We start from the raw sequence: 21,361 nt of genomic DNA, 5'->3' as shown, positions 1-21,361 counted from the left end.
GATCCAGTGAAAATGTTCGTAAGTGTTGATTGTGTCGAGGACCATGCTCGTCCAGGTCTACAGTAGCATGAAGTATAAACACGCGTCACACGTGTAGCCACTTAACGCGTAATGAGCGTCACGTGTATGCCAAGGATGGCACTAGACAACGGTGTGTCGTTTCCGACGAAGTCAGTTCCCCAGGTGCCGAACCATCCTTGGTGTCACACTCATTCCCCTTCGTTTACCAAGAACCGTTGCCGTTGCGAAAGACGCAACGACCACAGAGCAGACTCGCTGCTTTGGAGACCGTCACGGTGACTGAGACATCCCGCACTGGCTCAGAGATGGGCCTCGCCTCAAAATTGAGATCATGGTCTCAGGAGCTCACTCCGTATTTTCTGTATCTGCTTCTGGTCGCAACACTAGGACCTCTACTCTTTGGTTATCATTTGGTATGATCTGTTATGCTTTGCCATCGTGGCCCACACTCTCTCGTGTCCAAAACCTTGCTAAATGAAGCTTCAGGCCGAGCTCAATGCTCCTCAGGAGGTCATTACCTGTGTGGCCAAATCCATTAGATCCAAGAAGAACCCGTCATCGACTCTGGGTGGACTGCCACAATGCATACCCATGAATTCGACCCAACTCGGGCTTGTATCGTCTATATTCACATTGGGCGGCCTGATCGGTGCTCTTGCGGCCGGCCCTTTGTCCGCCCGCTATGGCCGTCTGCGTACTATGCGTGTCAACACTCTCTTACTGGCGTTGGGTCCTCTCGCTGAAGCACTTGCACCCAATATCGGTGCTCTATCGACAGGTCGCTTTATTTCCGGTCTAGGTGCAGGCGTTTCCGTGGTTGTGGTACCCATCTACATCTCTGAAATCGCTCCGCCCAAGGAAAAGGGCTTCTTTGGTGCCTTCACACAAATCATGACGAACATGGGTATCTTCACCACGCAGCTCCTAGGTTACTTCCTCAGCCATGGGCAGATGTGGCGTATCATCCTCGCTGTTGCAGGAATGATTGGTGTCTTGCAGTTCGCTGGGTTGATGTTCTCAGTGGAGAGTCCCAAGTGGCAGGCCGGTCATGGAGAAACAAGGCAAGCCAATCACAATCTGCGACGTATCAGGGGCCAGAAGGCCGATATTCAAGTGGAGATAGAAGGCTGGAATGTTGAGGATGGTGATGAGAGACATGGTTTGTGTTCTATGACGTGTTCTGTTGAAAGTTCTAACCCTGGCACAGAAGAAGAACGAACACTGCTCGCAGACTCTGATCACGATCCGCACACGGACAGCAACACCTCTCTCAGAGGCCAAGCACCGGAACCAATGGGCATCCTGACCGTGCTCCGAGACCCGACCAATAATCGCGCAATCCTCGCAGTCGTTGTTGTCATGATGGCTCAGCAGCTTTGCGGAATCAACAGCATCGTCATGTACGGCGTGTCCCTGCTCGCAGACTTACTCGCCTCCAACTCTGCACTGCTCAATATCTTTGTGAGCATACTCAACATCGTAGCCACTACAGGTTTCGCGCCTCTTGCAGACGTGCTGGGTCGAAAACCATGTATACTCACCTCAATCGCCGGCATGGGTGTCTCATCCGTTCTCCTCGCTGTCGGAATACGCAGTGCAATTCCTGTTCTTTCCGCAATTTCAGTGCTTTTGTTTGTCGCCAGCTTTGCTTTTGGTTTGGGACCAGTGCCCTTCATCCTGGCTTCTGAACTTGTCGGTCCCGAGGCTGTCGGGGCAACTCAATCATGGGCCCTAGCCGCAAATTGGATCTCGACATTTGTGGTTGCTCAATTCTTCCCAATGGTGAATGAGAGATTGGGTAAGGGCGTGGTGTATTTCGTGTTCGCGGCCATTGCAGCAGTTTCCTTTGTTTTTGTGGGATGGTATGTACCGGAGACAAAAGGCAAGAAGGATGTCGACGAGGTGTGGGGAAGACCGCCCAGGAGGCAGGATTAAGATATCGAAGACTGTTGAGGCACGATGAAAAGGCTCGACGATTATTTCGGTTCTTGGATTTCTGGAGATTTTGCTCTCTGGGTGCCTACAGATATCTCGGCAGCCAATCCGACGGGCTCAGGTGCTCTGCTTCAACAGGTTCTTGTCGATCAGATGACGGCTTGTCGATCAGATGACGGATTGACGATTCGATCGACTGGAGGCGGAGCATCTCAACCGGTGTTACCATTCCAATCGCTGAGATCGGTTGCAATTCATTTGCACTCCTGCACCCACGAATTCCATTCGCATAAGAATACATGAGCAAATCATAAATCAATGCATCTCCACGGGGTTTTCAGCGCTTGATGCTTGATCACGAAGGGTTGCGACCTTCTGGGTTTGACGTTGCGGGGCGGCGTTGGAGTGAGTGAGATTTACAAGTTTGGTGCGGAACTGCTGCAGTCGACAGTGCTTTGCCGTCTGCTCGTGGTGCAGCAATGATATCCGTTGACGAGCCACCTTATATCCCGAAAGATATGCCAGATTCGGAAGCCGAGTTATCGCATGGTTCGCTCCATATGCGGAGATTGTCCTCCACGGGAGATGAGCGATGCAGTCAATGTTGATCCTATGAGCTCTAGCTGGAGAATAACCTCCAGTCCTCGACCTTTGTCGTGGTTCTGGCGCTCATACCCGTCTTGTCGGATATGTGCGACCAAGTCCCGATCAACGTCGCTTGACTAGATCAACATCGTTCGGGAGGACAGCGAGAGATCGAGCTTTATGATTGATGGATATGCGCTCACTAAGTCGTTATCATTGGTTCGACGGAGGTGGCCATTATTGTTATCGCCACTAGTGCCCTGGGGAACCATGCTGGGGTAAAGAACAATGCAAACTGTGCCCTTATCATAACCTCCTTTCTCTCTGTTGAACCTGGACGATGAATCGAAAGGACAAAGAGGTATTGTCGCCCTTATTCTTTCACTCCTGCCTTCAGTGCATTCCTATATACGTTGTTTTTCACGCCTTGAGGAAAAGGTAGGCGACCATGATATCTCCTTCGCCCGAAACTATCCCCATCGTCGACTTCTCGCGGTATTCTACCGACTTGCCTTCCCTCGCTCGCGAAATCAAGCAGGTCTGCGGGACATGGGGGTTTCTCTACCTCAATAACCACGGCTTGCCACAATCAGCCATCGATCGCATGTTCGACATCAGCGCGACCTTCTTCAAAACCACCCCTCGCGCGGAGAAAGCATCGACGCCGTGGAGCAGCATCGTCAATGCCGGCTACGATGCGAAGACCGGCACCGAAGGATATTTCAAGGAGCACGGTGCCAAGGAGCGTGTTTCAGCCGTGGACGAGAAGGAGGTATTCGTGATTCGGAAGCAGGCGTCTTATGACCAACCTATGCCGCCCTCTCTGAAAAAATTCAACCCCGAGATTCAGGCGTTTATGGGGGAGGTACATGAGAAGATCGCCGTGCCGTTGCTCTCATGCCTTGGGGTTGGTTTGGGTCTCTCGGCCGACCGTCTTCCACAGATCCATCAGCATGAAAGTCCATCGATGACCACTCTCCGACTCATCCACTATCCCGCCCTTCCGCCCAGCGACACCGCCAAAGTCCGCCTGGGATCTCATACAGATCAGGGGGTGATCACCATTCTCTTCCAGAACCTCGTCGGCGGCCTCCAGATACGACCGCCCAAGTACACGGGTCCTATCAAGGACGACGAGGTATGGCTCGATGCCCCCGTCATCCCAGGGGCAGTGCTCATCAACATCGGCGAGACCATGACCTTCTTTTCCGGCGGACTCATGAAGTCCACGCTGCACCGCGTCACTCGATCCCCGTTGCCCGAGGATCAGGGCAAAGAGAGGTTCTCGATGGCGTACTTCTGCCATCCGAACATCGACACGTTGCTGGAGGTCCTGCAGGGGATTGAAGGGGAAGATGGAAAGGCAGTGCAGCAAAAAGAGCCGCCAATAAGTTGTGTAACAGGTCAAAGGGTCAAGACGGTCAAGGAGTGGATCGAACACAGGCATTCGATGGGCCGCTTAGAGAAGGTTAAGTGAGTGGCATTGAAGCCAATGGCATGCTTCTAATAGGACTGCATTCTGGCCGGGTGGTAGTCATCCTCGTACACATGTCATCTCGATCGATATAGTTAGTCTCCGCTTCATCGATCCCTAGACTGATAGCTTTGGACATCTTGTACTGTAACACCTCGAATGGGACAGACCGGGCCATCAGGCTGTGCTAGACCCTTCAGAGTTTAGATTCCACCACGAGGTACTTTCCGCCAGGACCACAATTCCAACCGTCTAACTTTTGTTGTTACTCAAAACTCATGTCAATGGTTCGGTTGAAGTCGGAAAGTCATATAGTTGGTCTTTTCCGCAATGCTCGAATCCACTTGGTTCTTTTGTCAACCTCCATCAATTGTCACATCACGCCATACGAGGTCATTGCCACGAACGGCGAATGAAAATCCTCCTCATCCAGCTCAGTACGTCAAAAGGAAAATGCCTACATAGATGATGCATTTTCAAGTGTTGGAATCCACGGGCTCGTTTGTGGTGGATGTGTTACATCGTTGCGTATAACCTTCGTATAACTCGAAAGTGAACAACGGCGATGTGGGCAGCACAAGACTACCAGCTCAGCTTGTGAGACGGCGACTAGCCAGATTCAGGCCGCCAACCTCTTCGTGGAGGACTAGCAACGTCTTGGCTGGACCTCGGATGATCTCATGATGCATTAAAACGCTCATTCTTCGGAAGACACAGAAGAGTCCTGAGCCACCTATTCGGTCCAGAGTCAAATTCCGACCGTGGAGCTCTAAGCATCTGGACACCAATGGTCTGGACGTGTGAGGGTAGCCACATGCAATATGGGGCCACCTAGCAGCCATATGACAATAGTGAATCTGACACCCACTACCAGACATAAGTATCGGGGCTTCCCATGTTTTCTCAACCTTTATGGTCGTGTTGAACATCTAGGATTCACAGAACTGACCCAACCTCGATCATTGCACCAATGCTGTCGATAGCCACAGTGCCACACCACGTCCACTTGGTTGCGCCAGCGGCTCATCTTGGAAGAGCTGCACTTTCCCTTGCTCATACCAGGAATACCATTACAAGACATCGCGCAGCGCTCGGGATTATTTCAGCCAATTACTCCTCCACAACAAGAACACCATCACGCCCCTTCTCGTCAAAAATTCAGAGCCACCCCAGCAGTACAATCACACGGAATGCTAGGAGACTGGCTCCAGCACGAGACTTCTCCACAACACGTCTAACTCTGCTCCGTGATTTCTTCCCTGCCCAGGAAACCAAGTTTATTCGCCAGACGCCACCCGCGTGGCCGCACCATGGCTATACGGAGGAGGAAATGCTGAAGGTCCAGCCCGCACATCGAGAACCGAAAACTGTGGGCGACTGGTGTGCCTGGAAACTCGTCAGATTCTGCCGGTGAGTCTGAACAGGAAATTTCCAGACTCAGCAGAGCAGAGCTTGGGAGGCTGATAACCCGATAGGTTTTGGATGGATCTAGCCATAGGCCTTCGCTCAGATCAGCAGGTCGACAAAAAGAACCCTACCACGGCAGTTGAGGCGTCCAAGCCTCTAACTGAAGCCCAATGGGTGGGTGCACGATCCAGGCCCACAAAGACCGTTTCAGATCGCGGCTGACGTCTGACCTTCGCAGCTCGTCCGATTCGTATTTCTCGAATCCATCGCCGGCGTCCCGGGCATGGTCGCGGGCATGTTGCGGCATTTGCGGTCTCTCCGCCGGATGAAGCGCGACAATGGCTGGATCGAGACGCTCTTGGAAGAGTCGTACAACGAGCGGATGCACCTCTTGACCTTCATGAAGATGTGCGAACCCGGCTGGTTCATGAAGACCATGATTATGGGAGCTCAGGGCGTGTTTTTCAACGCCCTCTTCTTCTCATACCTGATCTCACCGAAGATCTGTCACCGCTTTGTCGGCTATTTGGAAGAAGAGGCCGTGCACACTTACACTCGATGCATCCACGAGATCGACCAGGGTTTGCTGAAGAAGTGGAGTAGCAAGGATTTCAAAATCCCCGACCTGGCGGTACAATACTGTAAGTCTCCCTCCTCTTGTCCAAGAACTTTTGCGTGCTTCAAAGACTATGACGGAGGTCTTTGGGTCCGTCCGTTATCGTTACAATTCCCGTGATGCTAACTAACCAAAAAAAAAAAAAGGGAATATGCCAGAGGGAAAGAGAACGATGAAAGATTTGATCATGTACATCAGAGCCGACGAGGCTGTCCACAGAGGCGTCAACCATACACTGAGCAACCTGAGCTATAAAGAGGATCCCAACCCGTTTGTCAGCGACTACAAGACCGAAATGAACGTCCACAAACCCAAAGCGGTGCTGAAGCCGACGGGGTACGAACGAGAAGAGGTCATTGGTTAGAACGGTAGACGATACACGATATACCAGATTATACCAGCTCTCTATTGGAAGGAAGGAACAGTGGTTCTATCTAATTCACAGATTCCCTTTCGTTTTTCTCGTCGGGCTAGGAACTTCTAACCGTGTCCAAGATATTACAGCTTGGTCTGCCGGATACGACTTGGCCTCGAAGCTGTGCCGCCGTGTTAGAGCTTCGGTTTCGAGCTCCTGGATACCGTTTGACGCCCTGCGTTCAGTGGCGTGGACATTGTGACATCTGGTCCGAAGCGGTCGACCGGAGCGAATAAGTAGCCCGCAGACGAGGTGTCTTTGACGCTTGAACGACTGTGTTCTTTTGTCCCCGCCCATGTTCTCCCTCATAAAGATGGACATTCTACACTTAGAAGGCTGGTTTAGAACAATCACTGAGGCCATGAAAGAAGTTAGTGCCGAAGCTGTCCTTTCGTCCTCGAGCCCCTTCTGATAACATCCCCATCTCAAGCCAACAGGTTTATTCTGGAGACAGCAGCAAGAGCGCATCGGGGTTGTCACAAACGCTTGGTCTATGACGAAACCGAGGTAAGCACTGAGCCGAAATGTTAATGCAGACAGACATTCGGACGCGGCAGGTAAAGTATCCTTTACTGTACACAGGCAACCGAGGCTCGAGATATTGATGGATGCCGCGGGGTCGATGTCCAAGGTTTGGCAAATGGGCTTTGATGCACAGTATATTGCATTGAAAGAGACAGCCAGAAGAATGGAAAGTTAATGCCTATCAGCATTCTAACAAGATGGGGTCTATCACAGTGGAAACCCTGCCGTTACCGGAATTCCTGGAGCACAAATATGCAGCGGAACGGGACAAGCGACTCCGCAGCGACGGAAACGCGCAGTATCTGAACCTCATTGAATCGGATCGCTTCAAGCACCTCGAGCAGGATCCCTGGGTGGATCATGCGGCCCTCAATGCCCAGGAGCCCGCGATGAGGGATGGATCTTCATGCAAGGTCTTTATTCTCGGGGCCGGTTACAGTGGGCTAGTCTACGCCGCCCGACTTATCGAAGCAGGCTTCGCCGCGGAGGATATTCGACTGGCGGACCGTGCCGGCGGTTTCGGGGGTACCTGGTACTGGAATCGATATCCCGGACTGATGTGTGACATTGAAAGCTACATATACTTGCCTCTCCTGGAGGAGACGGGCTACATGCCCAAGCACAAGTATTCCTATGGTCCGGAACTGCTTGAGCACGCCGAACGGGTCGCTGCACAGTACAACCTCACGGACAAAGCGCTCTTCCGAACCACTGTTCATGCTATGAGATGGGATGCTGTGCAGAAACGGTGGCTCGTCAAAATGACTCAGGATCGCGGGCCAGGTCAAGAGCCTGTGAAGCTGACAATCCAGGCGCAGTTTGTGATCACCGCTCCGGGCATCTTGAACCATCCCAAAGTTCCCAAGATTCCAGGCCTTGATGACTTCCAGGGACATACGTTCCACACGGCGCGCTGGGATTACAGCTACACCGGCGGCTCCCCCACTGACCCGGCATTGACCGGCTTGAAAGACAAGAGGGTGGGAATCATTGGCACTGGAGCAACCGCGATTCAAGCGGTCCCGCACATTGCCAAGTGGGCAAAAGAGCTCTACATCTTCCAGAGGACGCCGGCTAGAGTAGACGTCCGTGGCCAAGTCGCGACAGATCAGGCATTGTGGACCAGCAAGATCGCTGCCAAGGTCGGGTGGCAGCTCGAACGACGCCGAAACTTCAATGCCGCACTTGCACGGGTCTTGGTTGGGGAGGACCTCGTCGCTGACGGGTGGTGTGCGACACCTACGGCGGCCTCCAGCCTGGGTAGTCCGCTGAAAGGCATCATCCCACCAGACAAGGTACAAGAACACGTCGCGGAGGTCCTTGCCGCGGATCATGAAAGGACGGAAAAGGTTCGGGCGCGCGTGGCGTCGATCGTCCAGGACCCCCACACCGCAGAGAAGCTGAAGCCGTGGTATCCGGCCTGGTGTAAGAGGCCAGGATTCCATGACGAGTACCTCGCGACATTCAACCGGCCGAATGTCCACCTCGTCGACACCGACGGCAGGGGTATCGAGCGAATCAACCGTAGCGGTCTTGTTGCGGCCGGCGGCAAGCAGTACGACGTTGACCTGCTACTTCTTAGCACGGGATATCGCTCTCCGGGAGCACATAACGGCAGCCCTGCCGCAGCCGCAAAAACGACCATCATCGGGCGGGACGGCCGGTCCATCGAGGAGAAGTACCTCGCTCGCGGCGTGTCGACGCTGCACGGGATCAGCTCGCACGGGTTCCCGAACCTGTTCTTCTTCGGCGCCTCACAGGCCGCTTCGGCCTTCAACCTCGTCTTCATGACGGACGTGCAGGCGCAGCACGTGGCGTACATCCTGACAGAGGCGAAGCGACGGCACGATGATGCCGACGGCGTCGTCGTCGAAGTCACCGAGGAGGCGGAAGAGGAGTGGGCCAACGAGGTCGTCAAGCGAGCCGCTTGGTTTGCGGTCATGGTCGGCTGCACGCCCAGCTGGCTGAATGCAGAGGGCGCGGCCTCGGTCAAGGCCGACATTGATGTGCGTGAGCAGGTCAAGAAGGCCCGCGCAGCACCGTGGGGCGAGGGGATTCGCAGCTACGAAGACGTGCTCCAGCGGTGGCGTGCTGACGGTGATTTGAAGGGCATCACTATCACGGCTTGACTGCGTTGCCGGTAAGAATTCAGGCACGGAGTGAGAAAATATACCACATTCATTCTTATAAGGTATTGACAGATTCTTTTCGCTGTGGAGCTGGATCTGTAGTGAAGGCTGAGCCGAAACAGCCTCTACAAAGCCCCATCGATCCGTGCTCGCACATTAGGCAGAATCTCCTTCGGCCATTACGTGAGTGTCTGTTGAATATCAGAACAAGGGGGCATTCAAGTCATCTCTGTATTGGTGTATTATGTAGACAAGCAATTCATCTGCTCAATACTTCAGAAAAACATCCAGTATATATCACCTCTGGCAGCTGGCTCGGTGACTTTGACCTCGGGCTAAAAGACGCGATTGCCTTCTATTTCGTGGCAAGGAAGAGGCCGAGAGGTATTGATGGGCATGATGCCTCTTTCGCTCTGGCTGATCATGATTCGAAAAGGAATTTCTGAATCACCCACTGTGACAACGTCCAATTCCCGCTCAATGCGTGAGTTATACTCACATAGATCTAATTCTTCTTGCCCGATGTCAACTACTCTGTCCTGGTAACGTTAAAGGCACATCCCCTGATCTCCCCTTCCCCTGACAAGATATATCTGGCAGATCTCATATCTTGGATCCTCTGGGAGTTCCAAAGAGCTCAAGAGACGCCTTCAATCTGCTCGATTGCACTATCCTTCTCGTGCTGTTTCAAGTAAGAGACCGGATCCAGCTCCGCCTGTCGTGCGGCGTCTTCGATGTGAAGCGCCACAGGATCTCCGAAAAGCTCCCCGACCTCTTCGAGTGTCTTGTTGGCTGTCTCGGGGAAGCTATACCTCCATTAGCATCATCGAAGCCCCAATAGTGAGTGCAGGAAAACTTACTAGAAGTAAAAGACTACCGCGTACACGGCCGTGCAAATCACAAAGATCATGAAGTACTTCCAGCTGATGTGCTCAATCGCGATCGGCGTGACCTGGACGAGGAGGATGACGAACGCACTGCCCCAGGCGGTGATGGTGCCTCCCAGGGCGGCTCGCACCGGCGTCGGCAGGATTTCCGGAATGTACGTAAACACAAAAGAATTGAAGATAACGGCGTATCCGACGAGGAAGAGGAACATGGCCACGACGGCCAAGATGCCGTACGTCTTGTTCGTGTTGTTCGTGTTCTGGAAGGTGGCCCAGAAGGCGCACAGAAGCACGGACGCCGGGATGATGATGCCCAGCGAGATCAACATCACTCTCCGCCGGCCCCAGCGGTCGAAGTACCACGCGCCCGGGATGTTGCAGCACACTCCCACCGTGCCCCAGATGCCGACGAGGACGAGGGGCAGCTTGCCCGCGACGCCCAGGCTGCCGTAGACGATGACCTGGTAGTTCTGCAGCGGGATGACGCCGGTCAGCTGCTGCCCGGTCACCAGGATGAAGGCGATATAGAGGCGTTTGCGGTAGGAGGGACGCTTGAGGATCGTCAGAAGATTGACCTTCTGGTCCGCCTCGAGCTCGAGCTGCGCACGGATCTGGTTGAATTCGCCCATGAAGAATGTGTCGTCGTCCGAGGTCTGGTGCATGCGGCGCAGGATCACCAGAGCTTCTTCGTGTCGACCCTTCATGATCAGCCAGCGCGGACTCTCAGGCATCCAGATTGCTCCGAGAAGCATGATGATGGGCGGGAGGACCTGGAGCCCGAAGAACACACGCCAGGCCGCATCGCTTTCGATATAGGAGAACCCAAGGCCCTGGGAAAAAGGTCAGAACTTGCTCCGCCTAGAATGATATGGGAAGGAACGCTGGTTACCATCCATTCTGTAATGGCATACGCCAAGGAGATATTGATGCTATGTTCGTCAGTATTCCATTCTCCTCGTTTCTTTGAGACGTCACCAGACGCACGCATATAAGCCACCTATCCGTCCTCGGACATTCGGCGGAGCGATCTCAGCGGCATAGGTGGGACAGACAGCATAGACCAAGCCACCCGCAAATCCACCGACGCCACGTCCTACCAGCAAGACGGCGAGGCTTTGGGCGCCGGCCTGCATGGCGTTGCCGGCCAGAGCAATAACGCTGGCGAGGATGATTGTCCGAAGCCTTCCGATCTTGTTGGGGACGTAGAGCATGGCCAGGCCGCCGAGGAAGAGGCCCGAGTAGTAGATCGACCCGAGCACGCCGATGAGCGTGGCATCAAATCCAAAGTACTCGATGAACTAAAGCCCCGTGTGTATCAGCTGAGGTTGACCGTTAATCACAGAACAGGATAACGCACTCGAGGGTAGCCAATGACGGAGGTGGTCAGCCCAGAGTCATAGCCGTAGAAGAAGGCCCCGAAGGTGAGGTAGATGATACACACAAGGCCATAGTTGTTCATGGCTGCTGACCCAGATCTGCAGGTAGTTCAATGATCAAGCAACAATTCCTGTAGGTAGGGCCAAAAGACAGAGAATCTTGTTGGCTGTTTCAAGTTGGAGGAACGAACCATGGGCTTTATGAGCTTTCTTCTGTTTCGGGCCACAATGCCGCAAGCAGTTAACAGCCTCCTTCTACAGTGCCCCGGACCCTCTCCAGAAAAAGCGGGAAAGCCGGGGAAGCTGCATCCCGAGCGGGGGAGTGAAGGTAAGAGTAGCCGGGCGAGACAGTATCATGGCCCGACAGACGAGGCTGCCCGGGTCCCAATGGGGAGCCATGATCCCTCGGTATTGTTGGTATATCTTGTTCGATCAGATTGCCGAAGTCTTGTAGAATAAGGCCTCGCGATGAATACCTCGGTAATGGCCTGTACGAAGCGGGAGGCGAGCGGCTATCTCAAAGCAATTCCCAAGTGATAATCGATTCCTCAAGCTGAAGTTTGACAATTGCACGAGCTGAAGGTTTGATTGATTTGACTTTCGGAAGAGGAGCAGTGGATGTCTGCTTCTGGCCAATCAGGGTATGAGAATGGGAAGAGACGCTAGGCCTAAACGGAGCTGTATACTCTAGGGGCCCGTCTAAAGTTGCCGTTATTCGACATGACCAGATCACTTGAGTGCTGCAGCAGGAGAGAATTGCGATTGTCCTACACTTCCTTTCTGTACATGCGTTATTTCTGTCTAGTCTTCTAGATAGCGCACGTCCAACCCCTCGAAGCGATCGTCCGCCCTCCACTTCCTGGTCAGCTCGAAGAACGCCGGTGAGCCTCCCCCGTAGATGACGTTCCTCTGCGACTTCAAGTCGTCGAACTCGCCTTCGTTGTTGTAGTAGCCGGGGGTGCAGTCCTCGAGGAACTTCCGGCGCGGCTCCGCCAAATCGACGCAGAGCTGCACCCAGGCGTTCTCCGCCTCGGCGGTGGGCTCCAGTGTGCGGACCTTCTTGTCACAGGCACGCCGGACCACGTAGGCAAAATGCTTCGCTTGCTCAGCGGTCGCGTGGAGGAAGTTCGGTGATACGGCGGCCTGGACGCTGTTGACAAAGAAGCAGTTGGGAAATCCGCGACTGGTCCAGCCGTGGAATGTCTGGAATCCATTCTTCCATTTCTCCGTCGTCGTGATGCCGTCGCGCCCGTAGATTTCCATTCCCGTCCGTTGAGCCCAGTCGGTGGCTAATTCAAAGCCGGTGGCGTAGATCAGACAGTCGAGTTCGTAGACTACTCCGTTCGCCATTACGCCTTCGGGCGTGATTTTGTCGATTCCTTTTCCCTTCGTGTCAACTAGCGTCACATTGGGCCTGTTGAAGGTCTGAAGGTACTGGTCGTGGAAGCACGGCCGCTTGCACATCTGATTATACCACGGCTTCAGTGAGTCCGCGGTCTGCTTGTCCTTCACGATGCTGTCGACGCGTGCACGTACAGACTCCATCTTTTGATAGTCTGCGAGTTGGATCTTCGCCGCAATCTGTGCCGGATCCATGGTGGCGACATCCTTTCCGGTATTGCGTGGCCACAGGTTTCTCAGGATATCCGTCCAGCCGTCGGCCACCAAGTCTTCCTCGACATACCCACCGGCAATGACGGTGTCGAAGTTGTCCATGCGCGCTTGGTGCCATCCCTTTGGGAGGGACTTCGCCCACAGGGGGTCCGTCGGTCGATTGTTTCGGACGTCAATACTCGATGGAGTGCGCTGAAAGACGTAAAGCTGCTTAGCCGTAGCGCCGACATGGGGTACAATCTGTACGGCTGTCGCGCCAGTTCCGATGATCCCAACCCGTTTGTCGGCCAATTTCGTTAGACCTCCGCGGTTGTGACCTCCGGTGTAGTCATAGTCCCAGCGCGAGGAGTGGAAAACGTGACCCTTGAACGAGTCTATGCCAGGGACACCTGGGAGCTTTGGTCGATGAAGCGGACCCGCAGCTGGGATAATGAAGCGGGTAGAGATAGTGTCTGCTCGGTTTGTTTCGACGTCCCACCGAGCTGTGCCTTCGTTCCACTGCAACTTCAGAGTCTCGGTTTGAAACAGGGTTTTCTCGTATAACCCGTAGTGAGTTCCGATCCGATGTGCGTGCTCGAGTAGTTCAGATGCATGGGTGTATTTTTCAGAAGGCACGTAGTTGGTCTCCTCAAGTAGTGGCATATACACGTAGGCCTCGATATCACACTGTGCTCCGGGATATCGATTCCAGTACCTGAAAATGGTTAGCATCTGTATGTTGACGGACGGCTAGTTGAAGAACCCATACCAGGTGCCCCCAAAATCACCACCTTTCTCAATAATCCGAAAGTTTGTGATGCCCTGCTCTAATAGCCGCACAGCACACAGGAGTCCGCCAAAGCCTCCGCCAATAATAATCACATCGGTGTCAAGCTGGAGCGGGTTGCGTGTGAAACCTGGCTTAACGTAGGGATCGTCTAGGAACTTTTCTGCCGCCTTGCTGGAGGGCTGTATAATGGTGTACTGGTTGATACCGCCATTTTTGAGTCTTTTGTCGCGTTCTTCTTGATATTTCCTTTTGAGCGTATCGAAATCTAGTCCCACCTTCTCGGGCTCTGTCAAGCTGCGATGCTCGAGGATGGCCGCGCTTTGTGGTTCGACGGATTGTTGGACGGCGACGGCCATAGCGGTAGTATCTTGCAGTTATCTGGAAATATGATCACTCTAGTTATTGCGGTTGTACAGCTCAAGACCATGGACTTTATCTGTACATAGCACTCGGTCACTGGTTACATGGATGGCATCGGAATGGTATTTCCTCGGTTGCCTAAAATGGACAGTCATGGTTCGAGTCCCTCGGATCACTTACATGTATAGATAGCGGTTCAGCCTTTGCTTGCATCACACAATGAATGCTTAAGGCCTCAATGCAACATCTTCGGTTCGATCAGAAAGCCGAGGCTGAGCGTTTACTTACAGACGTTTCGCGTATGCAGAGGCTGCGAAGTTACCAACCATTTAACATTACACGCCAGTTGGCAAGTTTACAGGGTAGGAAGATCATATCCTCGGGTATGAGCAAGGTCATTGTGAGCAAAAGACCACACCAAAAGCTGAAGGTCATTGACGGCGTGTTCTACTATATTAAAATGCGAAGTATTCTTAGCCCCGGCAGGGTAGACCTCGGGCGTTCATTAGAGATGCGCCCACCCACTACGCAGTAATGTACCCGAAGGCGCCTGTGTTCAGACGAAAGGGTATTGTGGATCAATTTAATGTGCTTCTGCAAGACAAGGCAACTGTGTGCCCATGAGAGGGGGTCGCAGTAGTGTATACATACATACAATGAGCCCCGGGGGAGGTAGATATGACGAGAAATTTTCGTTCAAAACAGAATACATCCAGATAAACCAGCCCTTGCAAACAATGGAGCTACTAGCACAACGATAGTTCCGGTCAACCTGTTCCGGGTAAACGTATGGCAAGGCTGTAAAGATATTATGGTCTTCTGCTTGCCACTGGCTGCTTGCAATGCGGCTGTCGTGAACCAATGCATTAACCCTTCGGCTCGCTGACATGTGGTCTCTGTTTGTTTGAAACGACCAGGTCTAATTCCTCTCAGAAGGCTATGAATTCCCTTTTCCGTCATCATATAGAGCCTCCGTTGATCGGAATTGTCTGTCCATTTACGTAACTAGAGTCCTCGCCGAGGAGGAACGCAATCACCTTGGCGATTTCTGAAGGCTGTGCGAATCGACCGACTGGAGGAGGTTTCACGTCTTCGTTGAAGTCCTTTTTCCTTTGAGCAACCCATATTTTGACGCCTTCTGTCTCGGTCACCGCTGTTGACAAGTTAGTTCTTGTGTTCTGCCAAATGAATCAAGTTCTCTTACAAGGTGCCACGGCATTGATCCTTATGCCCAGAGGGCCAAAATCTTTGCTCCATGCTTTGACCAGGCCGACAGAAGCATGCTTTGTTGCCGTGTACACAGCCAGGTTGTTCCAGCCAAGAAGTCCAGACATGCTGGCGACATTGACGATGGTCCCCCGGGTTCCCCATTCGCCCTTCGGTTCCTGTTTCTCCATGACTCGCAGCGCCTGCGTACCGTAATTCCACGTGCCACGCAGATTCACATCCACGATCTTGTCGAAAGTCTCGTCGCTTGCAATAGGCCCTTCGGCGGGTCCAATTCCGGCATTGTTTACCAAGCTGTCAAGACGTCCTGCTTTCTGCAACACCTCGTCCAAGAACTTGACACAGGCTTCCCGGTTGCCCACGTCGATGCCTCCGTAAAACAGTACTTTTCCTGATTGAACCAGAGATTCGAGCTTCGCTGGAACGTCCTTGGTTAACTCGGCGATCCAAACCGTCGCCCCTCGACTGCAGAGCTCGACTGTGGTGGCTAGGCCGATTCCAGATCCACCGCCGGTGATGGCTATATTGTATCCTTCCAGAGAGCTCATTGTTACCGTTCAGTATGGATGGGGACTAAGAAGACGGCGTTGATCGCCATCGAGAACGGCGACGTACTATAGCTCCGACTGACATTTATGGAAGAATAGTGTCCGAAATTGGAAGTTAATAACCTCGGCAATCGATGTGAACTAGAAGCTGTTTACCCCTCCAAAAATATAAGTTTTTGGCCCCGAGGCAATCTGATGAAGGAGAACAGAGGCTCAAGGTGATTCTGTGGATGATCGACGTGCTCCGCATCGTCTTTGCCGGGTGTGAAGCGTGAAGTTGCGGCTGCTGAAATCGTCCAGCACCCCTTGCGAGGCATATTGTTAGTCTGGGGTTAGACCGAATCAGTCGGCTTTCCACTGGTCTTGGCCAGCACCAATTGCAATCCTGAAAGTCTACGGCAGGCCCTGAAGCTTTCAGCGCGCTGGTAAAGAAGTAATCAATAGCGATTGCCCTGATATCAATTTTGGCTCTTACCTGTCTAGACAACCACTTTGGGAATGCCCTATGGTACATTAACCACTTATGGCCTAGCGCAGTTCCGTGAGCTCCACTGCGTCACCTCTACAGTACGCTCAGTATTACTGCTACCTTCCTGCTAAATACTCGAGAGTCCACATTTGGTGGCTTGTGTGACCGAAAAAGATAAGTCGTCTATCTGGAGCGATCAGCGGCACATTTGATTGTTGTGAGGATTCGCCGTTTCATACAATTGTGAGTACGTTCTGATGCAGCCGGCTGTATTCAAGGTGTGTTCGATGAAAAGAATATAGGCGGATGGATTTTGTCAAAGGTAGAATTGAGATCGTCCGTTTATATAGGACCCTCCTGTATGAAATCGTCTTCGCCGCCGCGAACACGACATTAGGGAAGGGAACCCGAGTACAGCTCCGTTATCGACATTCAGGAGCGAGGTCCGGGCCCACGAAGACAGTCTTATCGGACAGTCTCCTGATTTGCATTCTTCTATAATGCTTTCACATGAAAGCACCAAGTATTTCGATCTTCATCTAGCCCTGCAGCCCGAAGTCGAATGTCCTCAAGTTTCCTCTCTTGCTAGCCAGGTGTTTGGTTACTTCCTCCTCTTCATATTCCATTGTGACCTTTGTTGTCTTCACAATTCCCCCACGTGATTCTAGTATCTGTTCCTCGTCGCTCGCCGCATCGCTGTAGGGGCCTTTCGGACGTCCGGAGCGGTTGTTCATGGGAATAGCAGATCCCCTCGCACTGGACTTGTGGGCATTCCCGTGGTAGTAACCGTCGGATTTGGCAGAGGACGACCTCATTCCGAATATCTGAGGGAGGAGTCGCTGCAGCGGAGTCTTCAGGAGAGGCAGGGAGACGCAAATGATCGACACATCTACCTCGAGGAATGTCCAGCTGTTGGATTCTGCTTGATAGTCTAGAAGCGAGATGTCATCAGTCGGGTGTCATTGTATGATGGCTGTGGGGTGAACGGGCGATTTTCACTTACAAACCGAGTCTTTCTGTGAGGTAGTCGGACCAAGCATAACACATCGGATGATGGTACATGCCATGACACTGGGGGCAAAACACATCAGTAAAGAAGCCCAGACCTGCCGCATTATCGAGGAATCAAAACCTACAATACGCCCAGACTAAACACAAAGATCAAACCCAGTTTCTGCGACAACGGGAGTTTGAGTCTGACGATTTGATTGACTGGCATCGCGATAAGAACCAGGTCGGCGACAATGGTCAGCACCGAATTTGCATACCATAGCTTTCCGATATCGATGCAGTGGCCTGGCAGGGTTTTCTTCCAGGCCTTTGCAATCGGGCTAAAAACCATGTGAGCATGCCATGTTTTCCTGTGAAAATAGTCACTCACTTGCACTGCCAGATACTTGTGCACACCGCCGCCGTACAGTACGCCACCACGTACGCAATGACTGCCCAAGCCAGGATCTGGAACTTTCTCGTAGGAAAGATTCTCAAGTATAAAAGCACGATGCTGATCTTTGTCATTCCGTTTGCAAATTTGTATAGAAGCTGGGCAATCCAAAGCCACTGGAGGACGGAGGTCAGCACGAAGAGTGCGCCAACGAGATCATGTGGTGGAATGTAAGTCCATACCTCAAAAGCTAAGACTTTGTTGTGTCCATGGACCTGTTTCGTGTGCAATCCCATCCCATAATATACCTCTGCCACAAAATGTCAGCCTGTCACGAGCTTCCAAAAAGACTTGCATACCCATATTGAAACAAATCGTCATCCCGATCGCCAGCGCCTAGTATTCTCAGCATGGTCCTGAAGCGACGACTGACGACAATCAATACCAGGGATATAATCAGAGTATAGTCATCCCAGCCAGTTCGTCGATGGATCAGAAAGCGCACAAGCAGTCGACAAATGGCGAGAACGCCGGCTATGGTGCACATGATGATGCTAATGCGTGCCAGTTGCTCCCCATGGGGATTGGGTGGCAGCCCGGCTGCCGTCTTCATCTCGATCTTTTTATGATCACAGCATGTGAGGAGCGTCGATAAATGAAATCGTGAAAGACATCGAAGTGTTAGAAGGATCCCAACTCGCATATGAAGCAAGAAGCATCGCTACTCCTGTACCTGAACGGTCTGCTGCCATCGCTTCCTCGAGTTCGAGCCGAGGGCTCATAAGGTTTGCCTCTATGCTGCGCACCTGTCGGTGGTAGGGATTAGCTTGAAATGGGTACCTAGAGCCTGTAGGCATAAACTAGGTAATGCAGGCTCTGAAGGGACGATCTTTCCTGGAGAAGCACTGTTTGCGCTAAAGGACAAATTGGTCTGGTGTCGCAGGGATTTTTGGTCCAGACCCGGCCTCAACCTCAGGACTAGTGGCACACCTTGCCTGGTCCTTTTCAAATGGCTGCAGGGGCTATCAGGGAATCGAAAGTCCACGCTCTGAAAACATTTTCCCTTCGCGCAGTTAATGTCACTCAGAGCAGCAGCTCTCAAGGCGATAACCCATGAGATCGTGCAGTTACATGTCCTTTTGTAATAACGACTGTCAGCGCCCCAGATAATGCTCATGAAGAAAGCTTATAGCATATCAACTTCACCTAGGAATCCATGATGCAGCAAGCAGCGTGGAACCGAGCGAGAAGCGGGTCACGGCTTGAACTACTAAACCGCAAGGAAGGTCTGCATGCGTCAACCTCCGCGCGGTAAAGGACAGCAATCCCCCTAAGCCCATATCATCTTCAGCCAGGGCGTCTGAGGTGTCAAGACTCCAAAGTGGACCTTGAAGGGGACACTGGGCGCCTTTGGCAGGAAAGGAATCCGGGAGGATCATCCACCGCCGGTGAAGTGTGGCGCCATGGCATCTGCTCTACCCAGCCTAAGCTTTGTCGGATTCATGTGCTTGCGAGATCAGTTGGGGCCGTAATGCAAGCATGTCGACAATGAAGGGAAAGTTTGGTCTCATGGTTACCAGGTTGTCTCCGGCGTTTGGCCGTGATTTATTCCAAGGCTGCTGTGCGCGCCTCCTGGCCAGAGCTGCTGTCGAGTCGAGCCAAGCCAGATGGGGGTTTGCAGTGAGCCTAAGCCATGAGACTCTTCCCCAGGCTGTCTGAGGAAGCTGTTAGTGCTATACTGGGCTACACACATTTCCCAATATCCTTGTAGACTCGCCGGGGCATAATATCAAGGGGGAGATTACACTTAACCGCAGAACTTAGCGGCCGGAAAGGCATCCGCCCGGGACTTGTCTAGTTAGGGCGTATAACCCGCTTGATCCTTGTCCTCTGGCTCCACACAACAAGGACTCAAGCCCCTTTCCAAATGAGGTGCTTTCTTGGTCCTGTTCCGACTCAGTCCCCAGTCACCCAGTCACCTCATTCTTCCCCAGGCGAAAAGGTAGGGACAAGACCAGGGACCTGAGGGCTGGCCAATGCACACCTCAGCTTGTTTAATTTCCGATATCGCAGCTCACCCTAAACTGTTCAGTGTGAAGGTTCTTTTGGTCCAGGCATAGAGTGATTTTCTGAAGTCCGCCCCCAGTGACAATTGACATTATACATTATATGTATCAACTACAAAAGAAGCATGGGCCACAATAGTAATCTATGTCTATGAGCTCATAGCATCTGCCACAGAGAATTGAACCATCCTAATTACTTCAGCATCTACTGGGGGGCGTGTAGGAAACCAGGGAGCTCAGCGCCTCATCCAGAAGAGAGTAGTCGATAAGCTGGCCCGTCCCTGGAATTATTGCGTCTGCATAGCTGAAGCCGGCGGGCACGGTCGAGAATCCACCAAACTGACTCCGGACGTCAATCACATTTAGTATCCCTTGACGGTTTACGGTGAAGTTTCCTCCTGGAGACGATGTCTCACCCGTCAATGTGTCAGTCGCAGATTTGTACGCCGAAGTGGCTGCCGCTGTCGAGACATTGAGCTGCTTCGCGATCGAGTTGACTGAGCATGTTTTGTGTGAAGGATTTGCCAGGTACTTGTTTGCTGCATACATCGCCGACGTAAACTTCCTTGCAAGAGCACGCTGCGTGGAGTTGTTGAGAGCATCCTCCCGGATGGTAAAGGCGGAAGAAGTGAATGGTTGAATGAAATCGACGACTGAAGCGAGAATATTGGGCCGCTGTGTGGTAGGAAGGACACTTCCTTCGCTAGTGAAGGGGTACGTGAGGATTGTAGCATAGACAGGAGTGCCGTCGGGGAGAGTTCCATTGACAAGATCAGCATAGCGGATCACGGTTGATCCAACAACCTGAGTCATAGGTCAGCATCGAGCAGGAAGTGCTTGCTGGGCAGGACATACCTGAAAGGTATAGTCGCCGTTGGCAAGATAAAGCCCGTACAATGCAAGGACTTTTTGAAGTATGTACGCGTATCCGCTCACGGGAGAATCCACCATCAAAGCTTTGCCTTTGAGTTGACTGATAGAAGTGATGGAAGGGATGGATGCAATAGTCAACTCCGGTCCGCCGTCGAGCTGACCCGTGACTGTAAGTGGCAGCTGCTGATTAAAGCGTAGGTTGACTGCATTGTCGACAGTCCCTGTCATGATATCGTAACCACCCGTGAGCAATTGGTTGTACCCATATGTCGAATTCGGGACTTGCAAATAGGTGACATTGAGACCATAGGCTTGGAAGAATCCGAGTTGATTGGCCACGGAGTATGTAGCGGTTTGTGTGAACGCTCCATAGTTGATGTGTTGAAGCTTTTTCGACAGCGAGTCCGTCGTCACATCAGCAGTGCTCGCATTCTGCAGCTGGGCGTAAGCGGCAACGACCAGACTGAGAATGCACAGAATAGACATGATGAGATGGGGCAACACAGAATAAAGAGTGGAAGAGTGAAAAGGATGACGGAAACGGTTTTGGCAGACCTTTTTATGAAGGGAGGAGATGGAAATTTCCACGTGGGTCTGGCGCGTCTACCACGCATTTGAATAGTCGCAATAGATCGTAGTTTGCGATCGAGCCAGGTCCAAGATATGAGAAGGCACATTGCT

The 21,361-nt window shown here is 52.5% G+C and overlaps 9 protein-coding genes across 9 annotated transcripts; 4 read left to right on the top strand and 5 right to left on the bottom strand.

The window, feature by feature from the left end:
* Positions 1–326: 326 nt before the first annotated feature.
* AYL99_01536 (hypothetical protein) lies at positions 327–1,956 on the top strand (the record flags this gene model as incomplete). The annotated part of the gene is made up of 3 exons (XM_018833052.1): positions 327–434; positions 508–1,180; positions 1,229–1,956. 3 exons carry the CDS (start codon positions 327–329, stop codon positions 1,954–1,956), a joined length of 1,509 nt encoding a protein of 502 aa, XP_018698931.1.
* A 1,033-nt stretch (positions 1,957–2,989) lies between these two features.
* On the top strand, positions 2,990–4,018 carry AYL99_01535 (hypothetical protein; the record flags this gene model as incomplete). The annotated part of the gene is made up of 1 exon (XM_018833051.1): positions 2,990–4,018. The coding sequence occupies one exon, from the start codon at positions 2,990–2,992 to the stop codon at positions 4,016–4,018; it is 1,029 nt and encodes a 342-aa protein (XP_018698930.1).
* A 1,327-nt stretch (positions 4,019–5,345) lies between these two features.
* On the top strand, positions 5,346–6,402 carry AYL99_01534 (alternative oxidase, mitochondrial; the record flags this gene model as incomplete). The annotated part of the gene is made up of 4 exons (XM_018833050.1): positions 5,346–5,425; positions 5,491–5,596; positions 5,661–6,063; positions 6,185–6,402. The coding sequence occupies 4 exons, from the start codon at positions 5,346–5,348 to the stop codon at positions 6,400–6,402; spliced, it is 807 nt and encodes a 268-aa protein (XP_018698929.1).
* A 773-nt stretch (positions 6,403–7,175) lies between these two features.
* On the top strand, positions 7,176–9,107 carry AYL99_01533 (hypothetical protein; the record flags this gene model as incomplete). The annotated part of the gene is made up of 1 exon (XM_018833049.1): positions 7,176–9,107. One exon carries the CDS (start codon positions 7,176–7,178, stop codon positions 9,105–9,107), a length of 1,932 nt encoding a protein of 643 aa, XP_018698928.1.
* Positions 9,108–9,744: 637 nt separating this feature from the next.
* Positions 9,745–11,453, bottom strand: AYL99_01532 (hypothetical protein; the record flags this gene model as incomplete). The annotated part of the gene is made up of 5 exons (XM_018833048.1): positions 9,745–9,913; positions 9,968–10,824; positions 10,884–10,923; positions 10,979–11,292; positions 11,352–11,453. 5 exons carry the CDS (start codon positions 11,451–11,453, stop codon positions 9,745–9,747), a joined length of 1,482 nt encoding a protein of 493 aa, XP_018698927.1.
* A 718-nt stretch (positions 11,454–12,171) lies between these two features.
* Positions 12,172–14,109, bottom strand: AYL99_01531 (hypothetical protein; the record flags this gene model as incomplete). Its single annotated transcript, XM_018833047.1, has 2 exons — positions 12,172–13,678; positions 13,733–14,109. 2 exons carry the CDS (start codon positions 14,107–14,109, stop codon positions 12,172–12,174), a joined length of 1,884 nt encoding a protein of 627 aa, XP_018698926.1.
* A 963-nt stretch (positions 14,110–15,072) lies between these two features.
* On the bottom strand, positions 15,073–15,888 carry AYL99_01530 (hypothetical protein; the record flags this gene model as incomplete). Its single annotated transcript, XM_018833046.1, has 2 exons — positions 15,073–15,266; positions 15,318–15,888. The coding sequence occupies 2 exons, from the start codon at positions 15,886–15,888 to the stop codon at positions 15,073–15,075; spliced, it is 765 nt and encodes a 254-aa protein (XP_018698925.1).
* Positions 15,889–16,896: 1,008 nt separating this feature from the next.
* On the bottom strand, positions 16,897–18,354 carry AYL99_01529 (hypothetical protein; the record flags this gene model as incomplete). The annotated part of the gene is made up of 7 exons (XM_018833045.1): positions 16,897–17,288; positions 17,361–17,428; positions 17,494–17,688; positions 17,739–17,917; positions 17,984–18,051; positions 18,101–18,137; positions 18,187–18,354. The coding sequence occupies 7 exons, from the start codon at positions 18,352–18,354 to the stop codon at positions 16,897–16,899; spliced, it is 1,107 nt and encodes a 368-aa protein (XP_018698924.1).
* Positions 18,355–20,005: 1,651 nt separating this feature from the next.
* On the bottom strand, positions 20,006–21,166 carry AYL99_01528 (hypothetical protein; the record flags this gene model as incomplete). The annotated part of the gene is made up of 2 exons (XM_018833044.1): positions 20,006–20,611; positions 20,663–21,166. 2 exons carry the CDS (start codon positions 21,164–21,166, stop codon positions 20,006–20,008), a joined length of 1,110 nt encoding a protein of 369 aa, XP_018698923.1.
* Positions 21,167–21,361: the final 195 nt, after the last annotated feature.

This window comes from Fonsecaea erecta, assembly GCF_001651985.1.
Source record: "Fonsecaea erecta strain CBS 125763 chromosome Unknown Scaff1, whole genome shotgun sequence".
Taxonomy (NCBI): domain Eukaryota; kingdom Fungi; phylum Ascomycota; class Eurotiomycetes; order Chaetothyriales; family Herpotrichiellaceae; genus Fonsecaea; species Fonsecaea erecta.
The sequence above is the reverse complement of the archived record's forward strand: the minus strand, read 5'-3'. Positions and strand labels throughout refer to the sequence as shown.